Source organism: Ipomoea nil, unplaced genomic scaffold (assembly GCF_001879475.1).
Source record: "Ipomoea nil cultivar Tokyo-kokei standard unplaced genomic scaffold, Asagao_1.1 scaffold3170, whole genome shotgun sequence".
Lineage (NCBI taxonomy): Eukaryota > Viridiplantae > Streptophyta > Magnoliopsida > Solanales > Convolvulaceae > Ipomoea > Ipomoea nil.
Genome location: NW_017619598.1, coordinates 1990488 through 2014453, shown reverse-complemented (window position 1 = coordinate 2014453; position 23966 = coordinate 1990488). Strand labels below are relative to the sequence as shown.

Below are 23966 nucleotides of genomic sequence, written 5' to 3'. Positions count from 1 at the left end.
TTAATAGTAAAATAACGTGTAGAAATAATTTTAGAATATTATGGCTTCTCAAATTACAGATTTTTTTCTATTTTTTCTTTTTTTACTGCTAACCTTATTATTATTATTATTAAGTGTTTGGAAGGGATATTAAAAAGGAGGATTTAGTTTTTAATAATAGTATTGATTGATTAAATTAATAGTAAAATAATACTCTGTAACTTTAATCTAAATTATTAATAACTGAATTTTTTTGTTTGAAAAATCTTTCGTATATTCATATTCATTATATTATTAGTAAAATAACGCGTAGAAATAATTTTAGAATATTATGATTTCTTGACTTACGGATTCTTTTCCATTTTTCCATTTTTACTGCTTACCTTATTATTATTAAGTGTTTGGACGAAAATTAAAAATGATGATTTTGTTTTTAATAATAGTATAAAGGGAAAATGAAACTTTTTCCCCCTTTGTTATATACTTATAACACTTTTTCCCCCTAAATTATTTAAGTGACAGTTTTTCCCCCCTGATATATTAAATGGACATATTTACCCTTAAAATAAATATTTTATTTATTTTTCTTCTCTAACAAATTATAACCACGATTTGAAAAAATAAAATACATTAAGTGTTGAATTTAGAATATTTTAAAAATAAAAAATAAAATTTTAAAAGAAAGTTTGAACCAACCGTTCAAATTGGATCCAAAATTGTGAACCGACGGTTCAAAATAAAACTCAAACCGCGATTATATATACTTATATGTGAGAGTCAATATAAATGCGAAAAAAAAAACATACACTATTTGCAAATATTATAATTCTAATTTAAGCTATTGCTAGTAGTTATTCCGATTTGAACCTCCGGTTCACGGTTCAGGATCCAATTTTTTCCTGTTCACGATTTTAATAAACGGAAACTCAAATATTGGGTTATGTTATGAATCATAACCGAAATTTTTTAATTTGATTGCTATAGTGTTTGGTTCAGTTCGAACCGAACCGTGGTCATCCCTACGTATAAGCAATAATTTGTTGAAGAAGAGAAATAAATAAAATATTTGTTTTAAGGATAGAAATGTCCATTTAATATTATCAGGGGAAAAAACCGCCACTTTTATAATAATTGAGGGGACAAATGTGAATGCATGAATAACTCAGGGGAAAAAGTGCTATAAGCATATAACACAGGGGGAAAAAGTGTCATTTTCCCTAGTATAAATATAGATTCTTAATAACTAATTCTTTTCCTTTTTTTTTTCACAAAATATTCATTAGATTCATCAGATTTATATTAAAATAATAGCCTGTAATTTTAATCTAAATTATAAATAACTTTTTTTTTTCAAAATATTCCTTATTTTATATTCATTAGATTAATATAGTAAAATAACACGTAGAAATATTTTAGAACATTATGACTTCTCGAATTACAGAGTTTTTTTATTTTTCATTTTTTTACCGCTAACCTTATTATTATTATTATTATTATTATTATTATTATTATTATTATTATTATTATTATTATTATTATTATTATTATTATTATTATTATTATTATTATTATTATTATTATTATTATTATGTGTTTGGGCAAGAATTTAAAAAAGATGATTTTGTTTTTAATAATAGTATTGATATTGATTGGAGTAGTGACGAAATAATATTGTTGAATAGGAATAGAAATTTTAATGTAGAATTGTAGTACGAATAAGAAAGTATGAAACAATATACTCCGTATTATATTATGAATTGTATTACACTATTTTACAATATTATGCAAACCTTAATAATATAGGATTGTTTTGGGCGGAAAGTTAAAATGTAGAATTTTGCTTTTATTAATAGTATAGATATAGATTATAAATCTAACAATATAAATTTTAATTAAGGACATTATATTATAGAATATTCCTAAATACATATTAATAAATATTATGTGCATATAAAGTATATTATACAATCATAGAAGGAAATGCATTCTATTATCACTAGTACAGATCTGCACATCCGCTACCCTTGTATAAGGCTTTCTGCTACCCTTGTACAAGGGTAGCGGATGTGGGGGACGCGAAAAGCCTTGAGCTTAATAATATTATGCAGACCTTAATAATATAATTATCCGCGCTACCCTTGCTACAAGAAAGGGTAGCGGAAACTCTTTCCGTCATTTTTTATTTTTAAAATCGCTACCTTTTTAATAGAAAGGGTAGCGATTTCTTATTGATTTATTTACAAGTATGCCACCGCCCTTTTTTTTTTTAAACAATACACTACCCTTGTTTAAAGAAGGGTAGCCTAAAGTCGTATTTCTTTGCTCTATTTTGTACTAGTGCATGGCGTTTGGATGGAGAGAGGGAATTACGTGGGAAAAGAATTGCAATTCCATGGGAGATGAATTACAGGGAATAAGGTGGGAATTTAAATTTCAGTCTTTGGTTTATAGGAATAAAATTACTGAGAATTTCAATTCTAATGTTTGGTATACATGGGAATTGAAAGGGAATAAGTAGAAAGTGGTATAAAGTCCAAAATGCTCATTGTTTTTATCAGGCATCAATTTAAGGTTAAAAAGGAGAGGGTAATTTTGTCTCATCATTGTCTTTTTTTTCTTCTTAAAATCTATGGAATTAAAATCCCATTTGGGGGGGGGGGGGGTGTGGAGGTGGGGACATAGGATTTTAATTTCATGAAAATGAGAAAATTGCAATTTCTTCCAACCAAACTAAGGAATTTAGTGGTCTTTGGAATTAGGTGGGAATTAAGTGATAATGAAATTTAAATTCCCTCCAACCAAACGCCCTGTTAGAGTTTAAATTACTCACGCAAAATTTAAAATTTACATCTTTTTTGTATAAATGTAATTCTATTAGTTATTATTTATATTCTTGCAATTATAATATATATGAAATACAATTTGGAATAAATCAATATAATAATGTAAACTGTCTCTATAGATTTATCTAGATATGCACTTGATTAGGGACTATATTAACCATATAAAATTTTAGTTTTAATTTTGTATGATATGAAAATAAATACTTGACAAAATATATGGAACTCAAACTGTATTTTTATATTATACATTTTAACATCTTTACATTTTTTCTATTTTTTTTTAATGCATAATAATATAATTGATTCTGTGCACCGCACAAGTAAAACACTAGTTTTATTACCAAACACAAATGCTCTTTTTGCTTAACTTATTATCATTGCCAAGTATTTGATTTCAACTACCATTTCAATTCCAATGTTTGAAGCAAACATCCCCTCAATTTCAACATTTCAATTAAGTAAATTTTATTTAAATTACTCTTTATGAATTAATTAAATCTTGTCAAGATATGAGGTATGGATAGGATGACATGCATCACTTTCGGTTTAACCCGTGAAAATCTTACAATAATAAATAAATAAATAAGGTGACTTTCCCCGGTTAGGTTAACTTGTATTATATTCTCTCTAGGGTTTACTAGGGTTTTCCGCTCTCTCTCTTGTGTTTCAAGGTTTTCCGGCGCAAATCGGGCGTTCTCTCCGGGTATTGTGTCGGCGTAACAGTGATGGAAGGGACGGAGCAAGAAGCGGCGACGCAGCAGGCGGTGGCGGCGTTGGGCCGCCGATGGGCGGACGTGGCCTTGGACGACGAAGAAGACGATGTTTTGTGCCGGCGGTGGAGGAAGGCGCTGAACAGCCGGCCGAGGCAGCACCAACGTGGCGGCTAATTGGTAGGTTCCTAACTACCAAGCTTGTGAAGGCGGAGTACATGAGTCAGGTCATGGCTTCGGTTTGGCAGCCGGTGAAGGGGGTTCGGGTCTCAGAATTGCAACCGGGGCTGTTTCTCTTTGTGTTCTTCCATGACACGGACATTTAGTCTCGGTTGGTTCTAGATGGTGGTCCATGGTCCTTTGAGAACCACACTTTTGTTTGCAAGCAAATCCACGATGGTGAGATACCGGTCTCGGTACCGCTGGATTCGGTTGATATGTGGATACAGGTGCATGACTTGCCGTTGGGCTATACCTCGGATCTTATTTTGGAGCAGGTAGGAAATTTTTTGGGTGTTTTTATCAAGATTGATGATAGGTTCGCGAATGCACCTTGGAAGACGTTCTACCGGATTAGGGTTTCAATCTCGGTCTTGAAACCGCTAAAACGGCGTATGAAACTAATGAAGAGGGATAAAACGACTTGTTGGGTAAATTTCAAATATGAAAGATTACACAACTTTTGTTACTTCTGTGGTATGATGGGGCATCTTCATAAGTACTGTTTGAAGGCGCGGGATGCAAAACTACCGGTAGAGCAATATCCGTATGATGAGAGTTTACGTGCTGGTTTTAGAAAAGGACCACGAAAAGTGAGTGCTTCATGGCTACTTGATATGAATGGCAACCCGATGACAGGAACACGGCCAGATATGGTACATAGGCCACGGGTTGATGGGCAGGAAGGGGGGCCAACTGGGCTTTCACGTGACCAGGTGGAAGGTGATGTGGTCACGGCTGCGAGCAAGAGAAGAAGGGCTGAGGCCAATGATGGGGGTGATGAGAGAGTTGGTGGAGATGTGATTATGACAGAGATCCAAAAAAACTTATCCATGGCGGGTTCTGGTTCCCAGACCCGCCCGTCATTATGAGTACTATCAGCTGGAACTGTCGTGGCTTGGGCAATCCACGAACAGTTCGAGAATTAACGGACCTTGCGTCCAGAAAGAAGCCTGACTTTATTTTTCTTATGGAAACAATGGTGCAACGAATACATGCTGAAAGAATTCGTGTCACCCTTGGTTTTGAGGGACTTTTTATGTTGATCCGACACCGCAGGGTGGTGGTGGTTTAGCACTGTTATGGCGGAAGAATAATACAGCAAGTTTATTGAGTTACTCTAGAAATCACATTGATATTGAAGTAAAAATGTCTAGCTTTCCGAGGTGGAGAATGACATGTTATTATGGCTACTCTCAGCGCCATAGGAGGGCAGAAGCATGGGAGTTGATAAAGTCCTTTGCATCCCGGTCCACCTTACCATGGGTTATGATTGGGGATTTTAATGATCTCCTATTCCAGCACGAGAAGAGAGGAGGTAATCCACACCCTAATAATCTCCTACGCGGCTTTGGGGAGACTATTGACCAGTGTGGCTTGACTCAGTTGCAGATGGAGGGTTACCGGTTTACTTGGGAAAAAGGAAAGGGTACGCCAGCTTGCATTGAAGAACGATTGGATAAGGTATTAGCATCTAATGATTGGCGTGACATTGTGCCTGGGGCTAGGGTGATTAATAATCTAATGAGGAGGTCGGATCATTCTGCATTATTTTTGAGTGTCTATGGACTGTTACAAAACGGAGGAGGAGGAAGGAGAGGGTTTCGGTTTGAAATGGCCTGGTTGTATGATGATGGATGCAGGAATGTGTGGAGAAGTCGTGGGAGGAGGGGAGGAGTGAAGGGATCCAGGACTGTATAACACACTGTGGGAACAAATTGTCAAGATGGGGCGGAGACCGGTACCATAAGTTTGGTGAAAAAATCAGACACCTGCGGAAGCAACAGTTACATCTTAGGGGTCGTACTGATTTGGCATCCTTGAATGAATTCCAGCGCCTGGAAGGAATTCTGAGTAATATGGAGATCCAAGAAGATGCTTACTGGAGGCATAGGGCAAAACAACACTGGTTAAGGAATGCGGATGCTAATACGAAATTCTATCACAGGTACGCCTCTCATCGTAAGAAGAAAAATACTATTTATAAACTTATGAATGATAGTGGGGATTGGGTGGAAGGTGATGCTATGAGTGCAGTTATTTTGGATTATTTTAGCCATATATTTTCTTCCTGTAACCCATTGAATGGTGACAATCTGTTTTCTAGAGTATCCCCGGGTAACCCAGGATCAAAATGAGTCATTATTACGACCCTTTGAGATATTTGAGGTTAAAGATGCTCTATTTGCGATGGCCCCTGACAAAGCACCTGGACCAGATGGTATGAACCCAGGATTTTATCAACAATTCTGGGATATAGTTGGTAGTGATGTTGCGGCATTTATAGTGGATTGTCTAAACAACCGTGTTTTGCCCCCCAATTTGAATGATACAGATGTGGTACTCATCCCCAAGAAGAAAACCCCTCAAGTGGTAGCAGATTTTCGCCCGATAGCATTAAGCAATGTAATATACAGGATAATGGCTTAGATGATTACCCAGAGAATGAAGCCGTTAATGGGAGATTTAATTTCTGCATCCCAGAGTGCTTTTATACCAGACAGGCTGATTACTGATAATATTCTTGTAGCTGCGGAAGTAGGGCACTACCTGAATAGAAAACAATGCGGGGCAGTAGGATGGAGTGCACTCAAACTGGATATGGCCAAAGCTTATGACCGCATGGAATGGCCCTTCCTCCGTGGGATGTTGTTAGCTTTGGGCTTTGATGATAGATGGGTTGAGTTACTTATGTTGTGTGTGACCACTGTGTCGTATAGCTTTATGATAAATGGCGCTCACAGTACCTCCATTACACCCACGCGTGGCCTCCGCCAGGGAGACCCATTATCTCCGTATTTATTTATCATATGTGCAGAGGGGCTCTCACTATTATTGCAACAGGTGCAGAATAGAGGTTTAATACATGGTTGCAGGGTTGCTAGAGGCGCACCACCGATCTCTCACTTATTTTTTACAGATGATAGCCTACTGTTTTTTAGAGCAAACAGACACGAAGCATCTGAAATAAAGAATTGTTTACAGTTATATGAGAGCTTATCTGGCCAGAAAGTAAACTACCACAAATCCAGCATATGCTACAGCAGGAATACAGGGCAGAATGATAAAGATATGGTGGCACAAATACTGGGGGTTACACAAGCCCCCAACTTTGGGAAATATCTGGGGCTGCCTTCTTTTGTCGGACGGAACAAAAAGGCGGCATTCGCATACATTGAGGATAAAATTAAGCAAAGGGTTGGATCTTGGAATAAGAAGTTGCTAACGCAGGCCGGGAAGGAAATATTGTTGAAAAGTGTGGCCCAGGCAATGCCAACTTTTTCAATGAGTGTTTTTCTTCTACCAATATCTGTTTGTACGGCTATTGAGCGTACTATGAATCGGTACTGGTGGGGGTCGGGTACGGATCGTGGCATACATTGGAAAGCCTGGGATAAATTGTGTATCCCAAAGAAATATGGTGGACTGGGATTCAAAGATCTAAGGGCATTTAATTTGGCAATGTTAAGAAAGCAGGCATGGAGGCTGCTCACTAACACAGACTCATTGGTAGCCAAAGTTTATAAAGCAAGATATTATCCAAAGGATACTTTCCTAGAGGCAACTATAGGAAATAATCCAAGTTTTTGTTGGCGCAGTATCATGGCAGCGAAGGATCTAGTATGTGGTGGCATAAGAAGAAGAGTTGGGAATGGAAGTTCTACCTTGATATGGGAGCATCCCTGGCTAAATGATGAACTGGACCCTATGATTCACACGGAAATACCGCAATATCTGTCTGGGGCCAAAGTAATAGGGCTAATTGATCGCGATACAGGCACCTGGGATCCGCATATATTGGCAGATATTTTCCAACCAAGTGATATACCCAGAATTCAGAGTATACCAATTGCCCCTGAGTATGATGATATATGGTATTGGTATGGTGACCCTAATGGATGTTATTCAGTCAAGAGTGGCTACAGGCATATAGTGGGGAGTTATGAGCATAATTCTAATGGTATTTTTAATGAATGGTTATCCCTATGGAAATTAAAAATACCACCAAAGTGGAAGACATTCTTGTGGAGAGCTATTTGTGATATCCTTCCTACCACAAACAATCTGCTTATAAAGAGAGTGGATGTTAACCCATTGTGTGCCATGTGTGGAAATGTGAATGAAGATACCATGCATGCATTAGTTTTGTGTGACTATGCACACTCCATTTGGGCAAAATCCAACCTTCCAATCCCCAATATTATCACAAATATTTTCCATGAATGGTTTAGTGCAATCTTGAATGTTCTAGACTTTGATGGGATTGTTTATGCAGCTGCAATTTTATACCATCTTTGGAGGGCCAGAAACGGAGCGGTTTGGGATGCCTGCCTACCAACACCAACGAAATTATTGTCAGTGGCGGCTGCCACAATGAAAGCTTGGAAGGATATTCACCACCGCCACTTGCCGTCACAGCCACGGACCGCCAGCCACCACGTCGCTGCCAAACAGCACCCACTGCCGCCGCTGGGACCGAACGCCGAGCCTGCCGGGAACGGACTGCCGCCGCTGCAAGCTGCCGCTTCGGAATCCGTGATTGGCGAGATGATGACACCCGTCAAATGTTATGTGGACGCGAGTTATCATCGAGGAACCAATGTCGCGGCTGTTGGTGCGGTACTCCTCGATGCCAATGGCCACTACATATCCGCCTTCAGCGCCCCGTTAGCAGGTTGCCACTCGCCGCTCATGGCCGAGGCTTTGGCATGCAAAGAAGCTTTATCATGGCTTAAGAGGAGGAATGAGCTATCTATACGGATTCATACGGATTGTCAACAGTTACAGTGCTACTTATCTGGGCCACCACCCACGTTACGCTCGCATTTAGGTTATGCCATCGATAGTTGCAGAACCTATATGTCTGCCTTTAATTATTGTTCAGTGCTTTATATTCCTAGATTACAGAATTTATTAGCTCATACTTTAGCTACTTCAACACTTAGTTTCAATACTGCTATGTACTGGAACAATGTTCCACCAGACTCTATTTTAACTCTTCTATAAATACAACCGCCAAGTTGACTTTCAAAAAAAAATAAATAAGGTGACTTTCGGTTGGGGACTTATGTACCCTACTATCAAATTTCATATAAATTTCCCTTAAAAAAAAATTGATATTCATTACCATATTTATTTGGAGTTTTTTCTAATTTTGCTTCAACGACTATTGTCATTTCCACATTTGGTTCCTGATTATTAATTTTTCTATATTTCATCCACGACTTTTAAAAAATTACCACATTTGGTCCTCCAACCTAATTTATGGTCCCAATGACCAAATTTTTAGTTGCAAAATGTCATAGAAAATGATAATTTTGTCATTCAAATAAGCCACTTGACTATTATGCATTAATGTTCAATAACATAGAAATACAAATTTGGTCAAAGGGAGCCACAGAGGTATATCTGAGCATAAGGTGCTTGACAATTTTAATATAAATGCACATATATGTAGGCATATATTATATATTTTTATTTATTTATAATTATTTTAATTTTGATTTACTTCCAAATAGAGTTTTTCTACTTAAATCTATTATAATTTTCAAGTATTTGATTCTAATAAGGATTCTTCAACGCGAATTATCTGTAATCAACTCTGCTATTTTAAGATTTGGTTCAAAGTTCAAACACATTGAATATCCTTGTAATATTAGGTGAAAATAGCGATCAAGCTTTTATCTGGATACCAATTTTGTCAATATTAGTTGCTGGAGCCTGGAGGATTCTTAATTCAATACGCCAACTAATCGCGTACCATAAACAAATAATTTTTCCATTTGTCATTGTTTGAGTGATTTATCTACACAAGAAACATTGCATTGATGCATTTCTTCACTCTTACCAACTGTTTGTCTCTCCTATTTCTTGCTCTTGCCTTATTCTTGTTCTGCAGATACCCTCCAGTTTCTTCTACTCTAAATATGGCTACGGATTCCCCAAAATCCATTTTTGATTTCTCTGTTAAGGTATAAAGAAGGGTTCTTGTCTTGTTGTCTGATGTTTCTGCATATTTGTTTTTGATTTCAGTATTTTTTGGGGTAGTTTTGCTTCTATTTGTCCTATGTGTGTTTTGTCTTAATGTTTTCTTGATTCTTTGTTTCTTCCAACTCCCATACTTGGGATAAGAATTGCCCTTAAAACCTCTAGATTCAATTTTTTTTTTAATGAATAATTGTTGACTCTTGGTTGATTGATTGGAAATTTTCTGACTTTGATGACTTTGTGGATTATTGGGTTTTTGTCTTTGAGACCTTAAAATAGTTGAATTGTGATGGGTTTCTAAGTTTTCAATCTCTGAAGCTATTGAGACTGGTTTGATGCACAGAGTTTAGGAAGATTAGTAATATGAGTCTGAACTATCTTATGCTCTCTGAAAGTCTTTTTTTTTTCCTATAAATTCTCATTTGATCAAGAAAAGAAATGGTTTTGTACTTTGATGTTTACTCATTGAACCGGTATTTTCAGGATATACGTGGAAACGATGTTCCTTTGAGCAATTATAGGGGGAAGGTAGTTCTGATAGTGAATGTTGCTTCAAAATGGTAAATGAATTCACCATTTGTCTGTTTCCACGACAATATCACTTCTGTGTTCAGTTTTTTATCCTCGCAGAAATTTTGATTATTCAGTGTTTCTGAAACGAACTGCTTAGATTCTTCGTTACATATACTCGTGATTCATTGTTGATTCTTGACTACGAAATGTTAAAGGAATCGATATTCTGATATGGCTTTTAGCGGTTTTGTGCATTAACCTCCCTCGTTTTTTTCTTTTTTTAACAGTGGTTTGACAAACTCAAACTACAAGGAGCTGAACATCTTATATGAAAAGTACAAGGATCAAGGTTTTTTATTGCCATTTTTCATCTGTTATTATCCATCTCCGTATCTGCAAATTTCTTGGTATTTTCCGTTGTTATGTGTTGTATAAACGAATCTTGATTTACCATTTCAGGGTTTGAAATCTTGGCGTTTCCTTGCAATCAATTTGCTTGGCAAGAACCTGGGACAAACGAGGAGATCCAGGAAACTGTTTGCACTCGGTTTAAAGCCGAATTCCCTATATTTGAAAAGGTATAACTTTTTCTCGGTGAAACATTAGCAGTTTATTGTTAAAGCTACATTTCTTTTTTCCTTGGTTCTGCTACCTTAAAAAATATGTTTCTTTTAACTCTGTCAGTTGATCTGTTATGATATTTTTATAACGGATCCCGCTATCTTAATATTCCATTTAGAGTGACTCTCCTGTGAGACCGTCTCACGGAGGGTCAATATGGAAATGTAATACTTACACAAGGATCCGTACAAGTATTACATTTTCATTTTGACCTGCCCCGTCTCGAGGATTCGTGAGACAGTATCACGCAAGTTTTTGCCTTTGTCCTTTCGTTTATTCAATTTTTTTGATGGTTTTATAGATTGATGTGAATGGGAAGAACATAGCACCACTTTACCAGTACTTGAAATCAGAAAAAGGAGGTGTCTTTGGGGATTCTATCAAGTGGAACTTTACCAAGTTCCTTGTGAACAGGGAAGGAAAGGTTGTGGAGAGATATGGTCCTTCGACATCCCCTCTTAAATTCGAGGTTGCTTCTGAACGCCATTTTCTCCTCTTAATTTCTTCCGTAATATGATTTTGTTGGGCATTCTTGAGTAGCTAGGAACGCGGTTTTTGCTGATTTTAAGCAACTGAGGATTATTATAGGAACCCCCGCGGTATAGGACTTTTTAATGTTAAGAAGTTAATGGATTATAAAGTAAATGAAACAAGGGAAGGGAAGCAGATCAGACAACCTTGGATGTTTCAGAACAGTATGCATATTCTCAACTGAGATTGTTCTTCTAATTTTTTGCAGAAAGACATAGAGAATCTCTTGGGCTCCCCTGCAAGCACCCAGGTCATTTGCTTTCTTGCTTAGCCACTTAGCTATCTTTCATTTCTTTTCTTAATTCAATAGAATGAATCTTGAAATTACTGTTAATATTATTGATGGAATTGGCTTAGAGTCGGTGTTGCAAAAATCCCGCCTAGGCATTGATTAATCAGCACCTAGGAACTAGGCGCTGACCGGCTGTCTAGCGTATTGCCATAATCAATGAGAAATGACAATTTTACCCTTTAAGACAAGTTGCACCGATGACCAAAAATTAGGTCTAATGGACCAAACATGATAAGGATTTAAAAGTTATAAGACCAAACATAGAAAAATTAAAAGTTAGGAACCAAATGTGAAAATGGTCAGATAGTTGTGGGATCAAAAGCGGAAAGAACTCCATTTAAAGGCATCATTATTACTTTCCAAAAGGAATGTACAAGGTTCAAGTCTCATCTCAATCATGGTTGGCATAATTATTGAACAAATACTAATATACTATTAATACGTTAGAGTTTACCCAAAGAATATATTCATTAAAAAAAAATCAGATATTGTTGACACAGTGCAATATCATACAATGTTTTTTTTGCTCATAGAAAAACTACATATGGATATAGAGATATTTCAAATCCAATTCACTCTTCCAGAATGCAAAGCACAGGCATCTATAAGACATGTCAATTACAAAGTAATTACACAAATAATTCCACTAAATACTAGAAAGATGTGTACTAAGAGGACCAAAATGATTTTCCATATGATAACCAGTCATTTGTTCTTGTTACATTGCAGGAAAATTGAAGCACCAAACATTTTAATGGAAGCACCAAGTTTCAGATCTTTGCAGTGTGTAACATATATCATATCATTGGTTGCATTGTAATAGCGAGTGGCATATCAGGGCACTGTTTATCTTCCCTAAGCATCTGTTAGTATCTGGTTTTATTTTCTTTCTGAGCATGCTTGTCTGCCAGCCTTTCCTGCAAATAAGTGTTCAGATCCATGGAAATGAACACAGCATTCAATATTTCATCCTATTTCTGAAACTTTATGGAATGTATATTAAGCAAAAGTTGTGTTTAATCATCAAATTGTTCCAATGTGGCAAGAATTCACTCTTTCCCAAACTTAGAATTTTCAAGATTTGACACTAAAATCTCCTCTCTTTTTTAGTGACGGAAACTTGCAGTCACTATCCGAAAATCTGCAATGGGTAAACTCTGCCTTGTGACCTTAGCCAGCAAAGGACAGCAAGGAGATAAATTGCCCATAGCTGACCCTGATCGGCTCAAACCAAGAAGGCCAATAGGCCACTCTTGCTAGTCGAACTTGTAATCATGTGGTTACCAAGTCAACAGCCTAACCAACTTGGCCAGGGTTGTCCTTGACAATAAAATCTCCTTATTACAAGGTCAAGAGGCATCTGTATAAAGAACATGCAGAGACCATGCATAAACAAATAAAAACGAAATCTGATTTGGTAGAGAGCTTCTTACCCATCAATCTTCCACTTCATGATGTCTCCATGGCAACAGCTTAGAAGTTTTCAGGGAACACTACTAGAAAACATTGAAATCTTAATCCTCTGGAAAGTCCTCCATTGGATGAACCAGAACACTTCAGAAATCCCGCTATTGAAATTCCAAATGATCTGTCGATTGATGTTGGCTTGTTGGTGGCAATAGCATGTAACTGATGGAAACCCCTTCCTAAGTTCAAACTTCCAGTCCAAAGAACTCGAGTGAAATCTAACTCCCTTTGAGTCCAACAATAAACAGGATTTTTTTTTACGTTTCCCTGTTTAGTTCTCAAATTTCATGCACATCATCAACTGATTCCATATTAAATCTGCGACCACCCAGCTAAATGCATCTATCATGTTATAAAATGGTATTAACATAGAAAGTTTCTTATCTAATAGACTAATAAGCATGTTTTTGTTTATATCAAAACAGTAAAGCTCGAATGGACAATTAATTGACACATCGAGTATTAACCAATGGCACAACACATTTCAAACAGTAGATAACAAAATTGCCAAATACCATAATAAATCCTACTTTCAATAGTAAGCAAAATAAGTAGTATGCATTATTCACTTCTCTGTTTTCTAAAATTCACCTAGTTCAACTATGTCCAAACAAAGTATCTAAATTCATAATTGTTAAGAGTTGTCTATTGAAACAAGGCAATGTAAGCATTTTAGTCCCAAATATGTGGTCAAAATAGTCGGCATACTTTTGATGAAAAGCAGTACACTACTAAATAGTCGTGCTTACATTTATAACGAGCTTCTCGTTCAATTTCTTTCCTTTCGCATTTCTTAATTCATCTCCATCCTCTCCAACAATTTACGAGCAATTGCCAACTTGCCAGATTTTTGAAAAGCAGACTCGAATTCATCCTTTACATATACTGGCAGGTAAATTCCTTTTTCAATCATTGAATTAAGCTTTGTGTAGGCATCTTCTAATTCTCCGTCTTTACAAAGCTTTTGCAGAATCTGCATCTCCATCCTTTCTTCCAACTTCTTAGATAAATCCACACGCTCATTTTTTTTTAACAATTTATCCACTAGGCTATAAGTGTGAAAATGTGGACATATACCCATTCTCAGCATTTCCATTAATAGACCGTAAGATGCTTCCCAATTCTGAACTTCACCATAGCTATGTATAAGCATCGTATAGGTTATACTATCTGGAAGGCACCGATTCTTGTCCATAATTTTAAACACTCTTTCAGCATCACTTAATCTACCCAACTTGCATAGCATAGAAATTATAGAATTATAGACTTCTAGCTTTGGCTTCAAGCCACTAGAGACCATCTTCCCAAACAATTGGCTAATTTCATCCACCAAACGGTGTTCACATAGACCCTTCACCACGATCGTGTAGCATCCTTCAAGACATCCCAGTTTCCTTTCTTCAATAACCTTCAAAATGTCGAGAGCTTCTTTCATTCTCCCATGTCGGCAAGCCTCGGATACAAGCTTATTAATCACAAATACACTTGGCAATACACCCAAATCAAGAACTCTCCAAAACACTTTAATTGCAGGATCTATTGCGCCGTTATGTCTATAGACATTAGGCACCAAAATAGTAACCGGTCTACGATTGTCCTTGACTTTAACTTTTTGAATAGCTCCCTCCTTGGAACTCAATGAACAAAACTCGCCAATAAGAGCGTTAATTGCTGTTCGAGTAGGAGCGAGCTCAGTTCGGCACATTTCATGAAAGAGTCCAAGGGCAGTCTCTAATTGGCCAAATTTACACAGACCAACAAGGACATTGCTATAGGAGTACATATCTGGAGACTCGATACTCCTAAAAATCATCATAGCAACATCCAAGAAACACCCAGAACTTTCTTTCTTGCATAGCACATATAGAATGTTATTGAACACAAGATTATCAGGTTTACAATTCAACTCAGATTCCATTTCCCTAAACAAACAAAGGGCTTCTTCCACCCTCCCCTGCCTCCCCAAAAACCTTATGCAAATCGAAACAGCCCTACTCGAAACCCGTCCATTATTTGAAGACACAGATATCAAAAGACACTTCAAATCATCAAAAAGCTTCCTCCTGCCCAGAAAATCAGCCATGTAATCCACTACTTGATCATCAAACCCAAAACCCATTTGCATCCCAGCCCAAGAAAAGAATTCGAGTGTCTTAATCCTACCCAATTCCCTGTAACTCATCAACACTCGCAAAACGACATCAGAGTTAATCCTATGCTTAAAATCAGTCAAGAGCTCACCAATACTGCAGTTTTCAGTGCTTGTGTTGGAAAGCAATAAACAGATCGAATCGGCATCAGAAGAGACTGCTCTTACATCTGTTGGTGAAATAACCAAGGCGTTTGAGGGCGAGGGCGCCAAGGCAGGCCCAGTAGTTTTGCGGATTAGGGTAGGGGTTTTGGACGAAAGAGGCTTAGAAGAAAAGGGAAGAGCGGAAAAGAAGAGTTTGAACAGATTTGAGCCTCCATGTATAGTCTTGGAGAGCATTCAACTGCAATGGTAAAGTGAAAATGTGAAAACCCACAAGCTCCTGCACTTTGATTTTTCAAGTTCTATGGTGTCGAAGAAGCATTTTAACTGTCTGAAGTTCGTCTTTGCCGTTTCCCACGCACCTTCTAATTCTTTGGGTTTCACACCGACCTAGGTCTCAACTCTAGTGGGAGAGTGAGAGTTCGACTCCCAAAGCATAATACACAAAATGTGTCATGATGACAAATGAAATTATAATTATAATAAAACTAAAAGAAAAATAGTCAAATAAGCCCTCAAACTTTTGCTTAAAAGTCAATTAGGCCCTTAAACTTTTTAAAGGTGCAATGAAGCCCAAAAACAAATTAATGACCTGCTATCACAGGTCATTAGGATTCAGGTCACCTTCCGGTGAATTTTCCGGCAAAAAAAAAAATGACCGGCGAAATTTTCAGCAAATCTGGGTCGGTTGCTGGTCACCTTTTTTTTTTTGTTGGAAAATTCGGCGGAAGGTGGCCTGAACCCTAATGACTTGTGATAGCAGGTCATTAACTTGTTTTTGGGCTTTATTGCACCTAAATGAATTGTTGATGGGTGTAATTGAACCTTTAAAAAGTTTAGGGGCCTAATTGACTTTTAAGCTAAAGTTCGAGGGCCTATTTGACCCTTATCCAAACTAAAATGATATTTTAAGTTTGTTATAATGAAATTAGTATGTGAAAAATGAAGTAAAAATAGAGCTCATTCAGTAATTTATATTGTCAAATGAAACTATACTATAATTAAAAGACAACATTATTGCATGGACCATGGTCTTTGTGGGGACCATACATAAAAACATTTTGAATATACTAAAAGTACATTATTTATGTACCTAAGGTACAGTCTTTAAAAGTACATTTTTGCCATGGTCCATGGTCCACACAATAATTTGTCATTAAAAAGAATAAGGATCAAATAGCCCACCCAAATATACACCAAACTTTTATTGTGCAACTTTTGCAATTGTAGTGTGCAAAATCACAGTAGTTGTTCTGGTTGCGAACTGTGCATCCTTCTATGTTTGACTGTGCACATTTTGCGGAGAAATCAATTGTGAAACCTAGAGTTCAAACCTATCTCAGAAATCAAATCCTTAATTAATCCCCTAAAATCCGGACGGTATTTAGGGGTGTGCAAATTTTGAATAGTGTTGTTTAATGTATTAAATATTTAAATGTAATATGTTTATAGTGTTGTTATGGTATTTTTTTTTTTTTGTATATTTTGTTATGAATTTATTATGATATGTATATTTTAATTGAATTTATTATTTTAGGTGCTATTTTTAGGATTTTAAATTTTAACTTAAAAATGTTCGGTTAATCGGTTAACCGACCGATTAACCGAAAAAAATTTGGCTCGGTCAATTCAGTAACACAAACTTCGATTCGGTTAAAACGGTTCGATTAATCGAACGGTTAATCGATTGAACACCTCGAACAGTATTTACTATCCAAATTCCTAAATGCCCCTACCTTAATTAATCTACACAATTCGCCGGTCAAAAAAAAATAAAACACCTTTTTATATATACCATTGATCTCAAGATTTCAAATGCCTAAATTTGTCCACACAAAATCATGGAAAGGATGAACTCATTTAATTATATATATATTTTTGAAAACCTATATATATATATATATATATATATATATATATATATATATATATATATATATATTTAAAATAACCAAGCCTTTTATTGACGTCGAATAGCCCGACGCGAGGCAAAGCCTCCAAGATCATAAAAAAGAGCAAATTTAGTTTTTACTGGTAGGGAATCCAAGCTACAGAAAATCTGCGAAGAGCTATGATTTAGACCAATCGCTGCAAGAGCATCGGCTACTCGATTGGCCTCTCGATATACATGTCTGATCGACGAGCCCCAAGCTGCAAGATTGAATGAAGATGGTGGCCTAACCCATCTTCCACGGTAATCGTGACGACTTAGCTGATACCAAATTGGCGAGAGCTAGCGAGTCTACTTCCACCTCGAGAAGTCTTCTGGCAAAAGCTTCACACCAATAAACAGCAAGGCGGAGCGCCCATGCCTCAGCCTCTAGTGCCGATGATGCATCAAAGCGGAAGCAAAGCCCCAAAAGAAGCTGTCTGTGTGAGTCCCTTAAGCATTCCCCTCCTGCCACACCGCTCTCTGTGAAAACAGCATCAGTGTTGAGTTTCAGTCTTCCCGTCGGCGGCGCAAACCACTTCACCCACAGAGTTACAGTTCTCGGGGGAGCTGCAAATCGTGCCACCAAGCTAGCCGGCACAAGAGCAGCATCTTGAGAATTCGCGCAGCGAGTCGGGCGAGTCAAAGAAATTAACATCAATTCACGCCTAATTTTGACGACGGCTCCGGTAGACGAGAAGGATGCATCCTCATAAAGACAATCATTGTAAGCTCTCCACAAAAACCAAAGAATTAAACAGGGGGGCAGCCGCGCAAAAGCCTCCAGTGCCGATCCTAACGGCGCCATCAACCACCATGCGTGACACTGGGCCCGAATGGACCTTGCAAGGGTAGCCGGCAAACCAAAAATCCCCCCAAAGTGCTTCCAAACCTCCTGAGCCCTGCAGCAATCATATAAGCAGTGGTTGAGAGACGCCAACTGACCTCTACAAAATGGACAGATGGAGGAGAGGCAGAAACCAAAGTTCTGGATGACATCCGGATAAGGCAGCAAACGGCGGAGCAGCCGCCACATGAAAATAGAGACCTTCGAGGGCAGACAGACCACCGCCCCAGATGCATGATGAGGATAGGTTGCGTCCTTGTTTTGGGTGAAGAAGCTCATAAGCTGTTGAGAAAGTGAAATCGCCGTAAGTTGATGGTGCCCAAATAGGAGTCCCTGAAGAGCTAACTACCACGTTATCATTCACAAAGTCCTTCTGTTGCTGCATTCGCCTCCAAGTAATCGGAGGAGCCCTACGAACGCGGCCCTCCGGATAGCTGGCACACAAGAAATCACTCCACAACGAGCCTCCTTGCATCAAATTGAATTGAAGCTTCGCGGAGAAAGTGTGCTGAATGTTAGTGACTGATCGAACTAACGGGCCGCCCTCTTCAGTTGGGTAACAAACTTTTGCTCATGCCGCGCAGTGCCTCTTTTGCTGTCCATTCGCAGTCCCCCAAAAGAATTTAGCAAACTTAGACTCTAGAGACTTCTCCGTGTGGCGGGGGAGCAGAATCGAAGCAGTCGTGGAGAGGGGAATCATAGTTAGCACATGTTTGATTAGCGTCAGTCGGCCGCCCGGAGATAGCAGCTTTCGTTGCCAGCCCAGTAGTTTACTGTCCACTTTTTCCAATAAATGTTGATAGTAAAGCAGACGATTCTTGCCCATGAAAAGATTTACACCCAAGTAACGAAAGGGCAAAACCGATCTCTGCATGCTAAGTATTCGTGCCATAGCGGCAGCCCGCTGATCGGAGAAGTTTCTGGAAGTAACGAAGAAGTTTTTTCGGAAATTAATCTTCTGGCCTGAACCTTCTTGATATTGCGTGAGAACTTCCACAAGAGCTTTTAGCGATCTCGACGCCCCATTAGCAAAGATAACTATGTCGTTCGTGAAGGCTAAGTGGGTGACCGTAGGGCATCCCAATGATGAAGAGTACGATGAAAGCAAGCCAACACCCATCTTTAAAATGAGAGAGCGAGACAAGGCTTCTGAGACCAGAATAAAAAGCAACGGTGATAAAGGGTCACCTTGCTTGACTCCTCGAGTGGGATGGAAAAAGCCAAAACTGATCCCATTTACCAAAACAAACAACCTTGTCGCCTCCGGGTTATGCATTACGATATTGACAAAAGAGAGCAGAAAACAAAGCTTGATTAAAACTGCGCGCAAGCAAGGCCATTCTACCCGGTCAAAAGCTTTCATCATATCCAATTTAATTATGACATTCGAGCCCCGACATCTTTTATTAAGATACTGCAACAGCTCAAAGGCTAAAAGAATATTATCCTGGATACTTCGGCCTTCCACAAACCCCGCTTGCTCCCTGGAAATCAGCTTCGGAAGGACTCGGCTGAGACGAGAGGCGATGATCCTGGTAAAGACTTTGCTCATGAACGTGCAAAGGCAAATTGGTCTAAAGTCTGCAAAAGAATCTGGGTTTGACTTCTTGGGTATTAAAACAATCTGGGCACTTGCCATGGCCCTCGGTAGTGGCACTCCAGCAAAAAAGTCTAGAGCTGCATTGAAAACATCCCCTTTAACCACTTCTCAACAATGGTGGAAGAAAGAGCCCGAAAAGCCGTCTGGGCCTGCTGCACTATCAGGATCCAACCTCCAAACCGCATTCTTAACCTCGTCTTGTGTAATCGGCGCCACCAGGGACTCCGCCTTCAACGTAACGAGGTCAATAGGGAGACATTATAAGAGGGAATCCAAGCCCGAGCAGGCCTCAACCGAGAATAAATGAGAGTAGAATGCCACCGCCTCGGGCTGGATGTCAGCTTGGGAGGTTGAAAGAATGCCATCTGCTCCTTTGACGACACAGATCCTCTGTCTACGATGCCTATCCTTTACGACAGCATGGAAGAATCAGGTATTAGCATCCCCCTCCTTGAGCCATTTCACCCGCGCATTTTGTTTCCAGAAGCATTCTTCCTGCTTGAGGGTTAAGAGGATATCAGCTTGCAGATTATTGAGTACTGATCGAGTTTCACCCGAACGGCAATCAGCATGGATGAGTTTTGCTTCTGCCACCCTGGCTTCAAGTCTCTTGATCCGGTCAAAAACGACTCCTTATTCTAGGTACGAAGAGCCAATTTGAGACGCTTGAGCTTGAAAGCAAGAGCACGCGTGCCCACCCCCCCTCCCCCCCTCCGTCTGCCGGCAAAGCCCAGTTGCTTGTGACAAAATTTTTAAAGTCTGGATGAGATAACCACATATTCTGAAACCTGAACTGCTTTGGCGTAGACATGTCACTATTTGCTCCCTGTAGCAGGATAAGCGCATGAGCTGAGGAATTTCGGGGCAAAATGTTAATTCTAATCTCTGTGAAGTAATCTCGCATGGGCGCATTCATCAAGAAACGATCCAGCCATTTCCACACTGCCCCCAAACTGCGAATTCCGTGCCAGGTGTATTGATTCCCCAGAACTGCCAGATCAATCAACGAGTTGTCATTTATAAAATCTGAGAAATCAGAGATATTATTCATATCTGGCACAGCCTCTCCACGATATTCTGAAATGCTAGAAATGAGATTGAAGTAGCCACCTAGAAGGACCGGGCTAGAATCATTCAACAAAAGAGTTAGTTGTTCCCACAATCATGCCCTATCTGCACGAGAGTGCTTCGCATAAACTGCGCAAAATCTGAAAGAGAATTGCTAGGGAAGATACTGGACTTTGCAGAGCAGAAATTGTTCAGTGTCGAGTAGTATCTCAACTACGCAAGAATCAGACCAGAGAAGCCATATCTTCGATGCCAAGGATGCAAAGCCATTGTCACGGTTGAGCTCACGAACAAAATTATTTAACCAATCTTGAGTGATTATCGGTTCAATAATTGAAGCAAATTGAACATGCTCACATCGAACAAGTCTTTTGATCCTACGCCGTGAGGCAAGCAGGCCCCTGACATTCCAACTTAGCAAATTCATTTCAACCGGTGGGAGAAGGAAACTCGAGCGATCTTACCAGCGGCCAGGCGCGTCGTGACGGAGAGGACATTAGCCGAATAGTCTTTTCGAGGCCGTCTCTTCTTCTTGGTAACAGTAATGAAGTCGTCTGGCAATGAATTGCCTAATTTGGAGGCAAACCGTCTGCTGGCTTCCTTCTAGGACTCGATGAGGGATTGGTTGAGAGTTTGAATTTCTTGGACTTGGTCTCCTTCTGATAAATGGCCTGGTTGGAATCCAAGTGGGAAGAGTGGCGGAGGCACTGATCATCTATGATTGTATTCCCCAGCGAAGCGCATCCGGGATAGCTATCGATAGCGTCAAGCTGTCAGTATCCTGTATACGATCATCTGGCTGGATTTCTGGGGCGCTTGCGGAGTGCAGAATAGGCTCAAGTGTTGAACTCGCCGGAACTAAGCTAGGATCAACATTCCGATCAGCGGTCTCTTGTCCGGCTGGACGCCATCTCTTTCTCAATGGAACAATCTGAGGCTAACGGTTAGGCACAGATTCAACATGGGGATCTCTACGAGTGTCATGATTTTGCCCTTCCGATTGTAAGCAGCAATCTGGAGTTAGATGACCAAACTCCTAGCATCCCAAACAATACGGAGGGATATATTCATACGTAACCTTCTGCACAAAACCGTCGTAGGAATCGTTGTTGATCTATATCTGATCATTTAGGGGGGTACTGACATTCAGCTCCACAAGGACACGAGCCATGGAGGCCCGATTGTGCACCTGAGTGGAGTCATCAACTTTCAGGGGGGGGGGGGGGGGGGGGGGGGGGGGGCAATCAAATTGGCTTATCTTGGAGGTGAGCCGGCAAACCTTCAAAGGCAATCCAAACCGGGACAACGGGAGATTCAAGCTCAGGCTGGAAGTCAGGAGACCATTTGAAGACACGCATGCGGGCACCTTTAATCGACCAGATTCTTCGGAGCCAGCAACGCTGAAAGTCATTCTCGTGATCGAAGTTGATCAAAATATGACGCTGGTCGATCAAACCGAGAGAGAATGCTCCACCGAATCCGATTTGATCGAAAGTCTTGTAGAGATCCACCATCGGCGGACGGCTTTTCGCGAACTTGCCAATCAGGGCAAAGCGGTATTTCAGGGAAAATTGGCGAACATCATCATCGGAAAAGGAAACCGCGGGCATACCCTTGTATCTTCCCGGCGGTCGAAGAGGCGAGGCATCGGAGGTGTTGGCGAGGATATCTGCGAATGTGCGGGGAGGGGGTGCGGCGGCCCCCGGCGGCGCTGCCATCAAAACGCAAAAGGATCACAAGAGGAAACACTATTTGCGGAGAGTTTTCTAACTAATTGTTATTTAAAAAATTGTTTTTTACTCATTGTTTATATATATATATATATATATATATATATATATATATATATATATATATATATATACATATATATATATATATATATATATATATTCTCTATTTAAAATGAGGTCATGAGGTCTCATCACAACCATTAAGTTATTAGAATTTGATGGATGTGATTGAAAGAGATGAGTTAGATAATTAAGGTTATATTTTAAAAATAAGGATAAAAGAGTAATTGTAATAGTGTTATTAATTATGGCTAAAATAAATTAGTAATATTTAGCATAATATTAGGTGGAATAAGAATGGTAATACGTATAATGTATCTGTGTACGAGAATCTGTTTGTGTATGAGTTGTTATCTTGTAGTAGCAGTACGGAAATTTAGTGTTGTAGTATTGGGGTCTGTGTTTGGAATTGTGGTATGTGCGTCTTCTTGTAATGGCGTGTGCGTGTTAGTGTGTTGGCGTGTGCATTTTGGTGAATTGGAGGTGTATAACGTTTTTCCTGTAATTTGAGATCCAAGGAGATAAAGAATTTTTGCGGTTATGGTTGAATGCATGTTGTTTGCCCAGATATGGAAGAAATTAACTAAATGGGTAGAAGTAGTTTGTTATTTTTTGGGCATCACAAGAGTATTATGGGGGGTCTGTGCGTTTGGAATTGTGGTCTGTGCGTCTACTTGTAATGGTATGTGCGTGTTATTGTTGTGGCGTGTGCGTTTTGGTGAATTGGAGGTGTATAACGATATTTTCTGTAATTTGAGATCCAAGGAGATAAAGAATTATTGGGGGTATGGTTGAATGCATGTTGTTTGCCCCGAATATGGAGGAAATTAAATAATGGGTAGAAGTGGTTTGTTATTTTTTGGGCGTCACATGAGTATTAATGGGGGGTCTGTGCGTTTGGAATTGTGGTCTGTGCGTCTACTTGTAATGGTGTGTGCGTGTTATTGTTGTAGCGTGTGCATTTTGGTGAATTGGAGGTATAAAATGTTTTTCCTGTAATTCGAGATCCAAGGAGTTAAAGTAATATTGGGGGTATGGTTGAATGCATGTTGTTTGCCCGGATATGGAAGAAATCTTATCTTATCTTACTCTATATAATAGCAAAAACTTTTTTGCCACATCATTTCCCGCCTATGCAAAACTGTGTCATTTTACTGCATTAAAAGGACACTGTTCACACAATTTGTTACATCTGAATGCGACTTTTCATGTTTGTATTAAATGTTTTTACACTCATTTGAATTTATTACTAGTATGGGAGAATCCGCACCGCCGCAGCATTTAATTACCCTATCTTGCGTGTTCATTCTCTAA

The 23966-nt window shown here is 39.0% G+C and overlaps 3 protein-coding genes across 3 annotated transcripts; 2 read left to right on the top strand and 1 right to left on the bottom strand.

The window, feature by feature from the left end:
• Nucleotides 1-6208: 6208 nt before the first annotated feature.
• On the top strand, nucleotides 6209-8758 carry LOC109167861. The gene is made up of 2 exons (XM_019316933.1): nucleotides 6209-7712; nucleotides 8004-8758. Exons 1-2 carry the CDS (start codon nucleotides 6209-6211, stop codon nucleotides 8756-8758), a joined length of 2259 nt encoding a protein of 752 aa, XP_019172478.1.
• Nucleotides 8759-9475: 717 nt separating this feature from the next.
• Nucleotides 9476-12716, top strand: LOC109167962 (probable glutathione peroxidase 2). Its single transcript, XM_019317043.1, has 7 exons — nucleotides 9476-9723; nucleotides 10223-10299; nucleotides 10540-10601; nucleotides 10712-10830; nucleotides 11175-11342; nucleotides 11613-11654; nucleotides 12426-12716. Exons 1-7 carry the CDS (start codon nucleotides 9580-9582, stop codon nucleotides 12432-12434), a joined length of 621 nt encoding a protein of 206 aa, XP_019172588.1. The 5' UTR covers nucleotides 9476-9579; the 3' UTR covers nucleotides 12435-12716.
• LOC109167961 (pentatricopeptide repeat-containing protein At5g12100, mitochondrial-like) lies at nucleotides 12348-15810 on the bottom strand. Its single transcript, XM_019317042.1, has 2 exons — nucleotides 13913-15810; nucleotides 12348-13505 (listed from the first exon to the last, which is right to left on the bottom strand). The coding sequence occupies exon 1, from the start codon at nucleotides 15649-15651 to the stop codon at nucleotides 13957-13959; it is 1695 nt and encodes a 564-aa protein (XP_019172587.1). The 5' UTR covers nucleotides 15652-15810; the 3' UTR covers nucleotides 12348-13505; nucleotides 13913-13956.
• Nucleotides 15811-23966: the final 8156 nt, after the last annotated feature.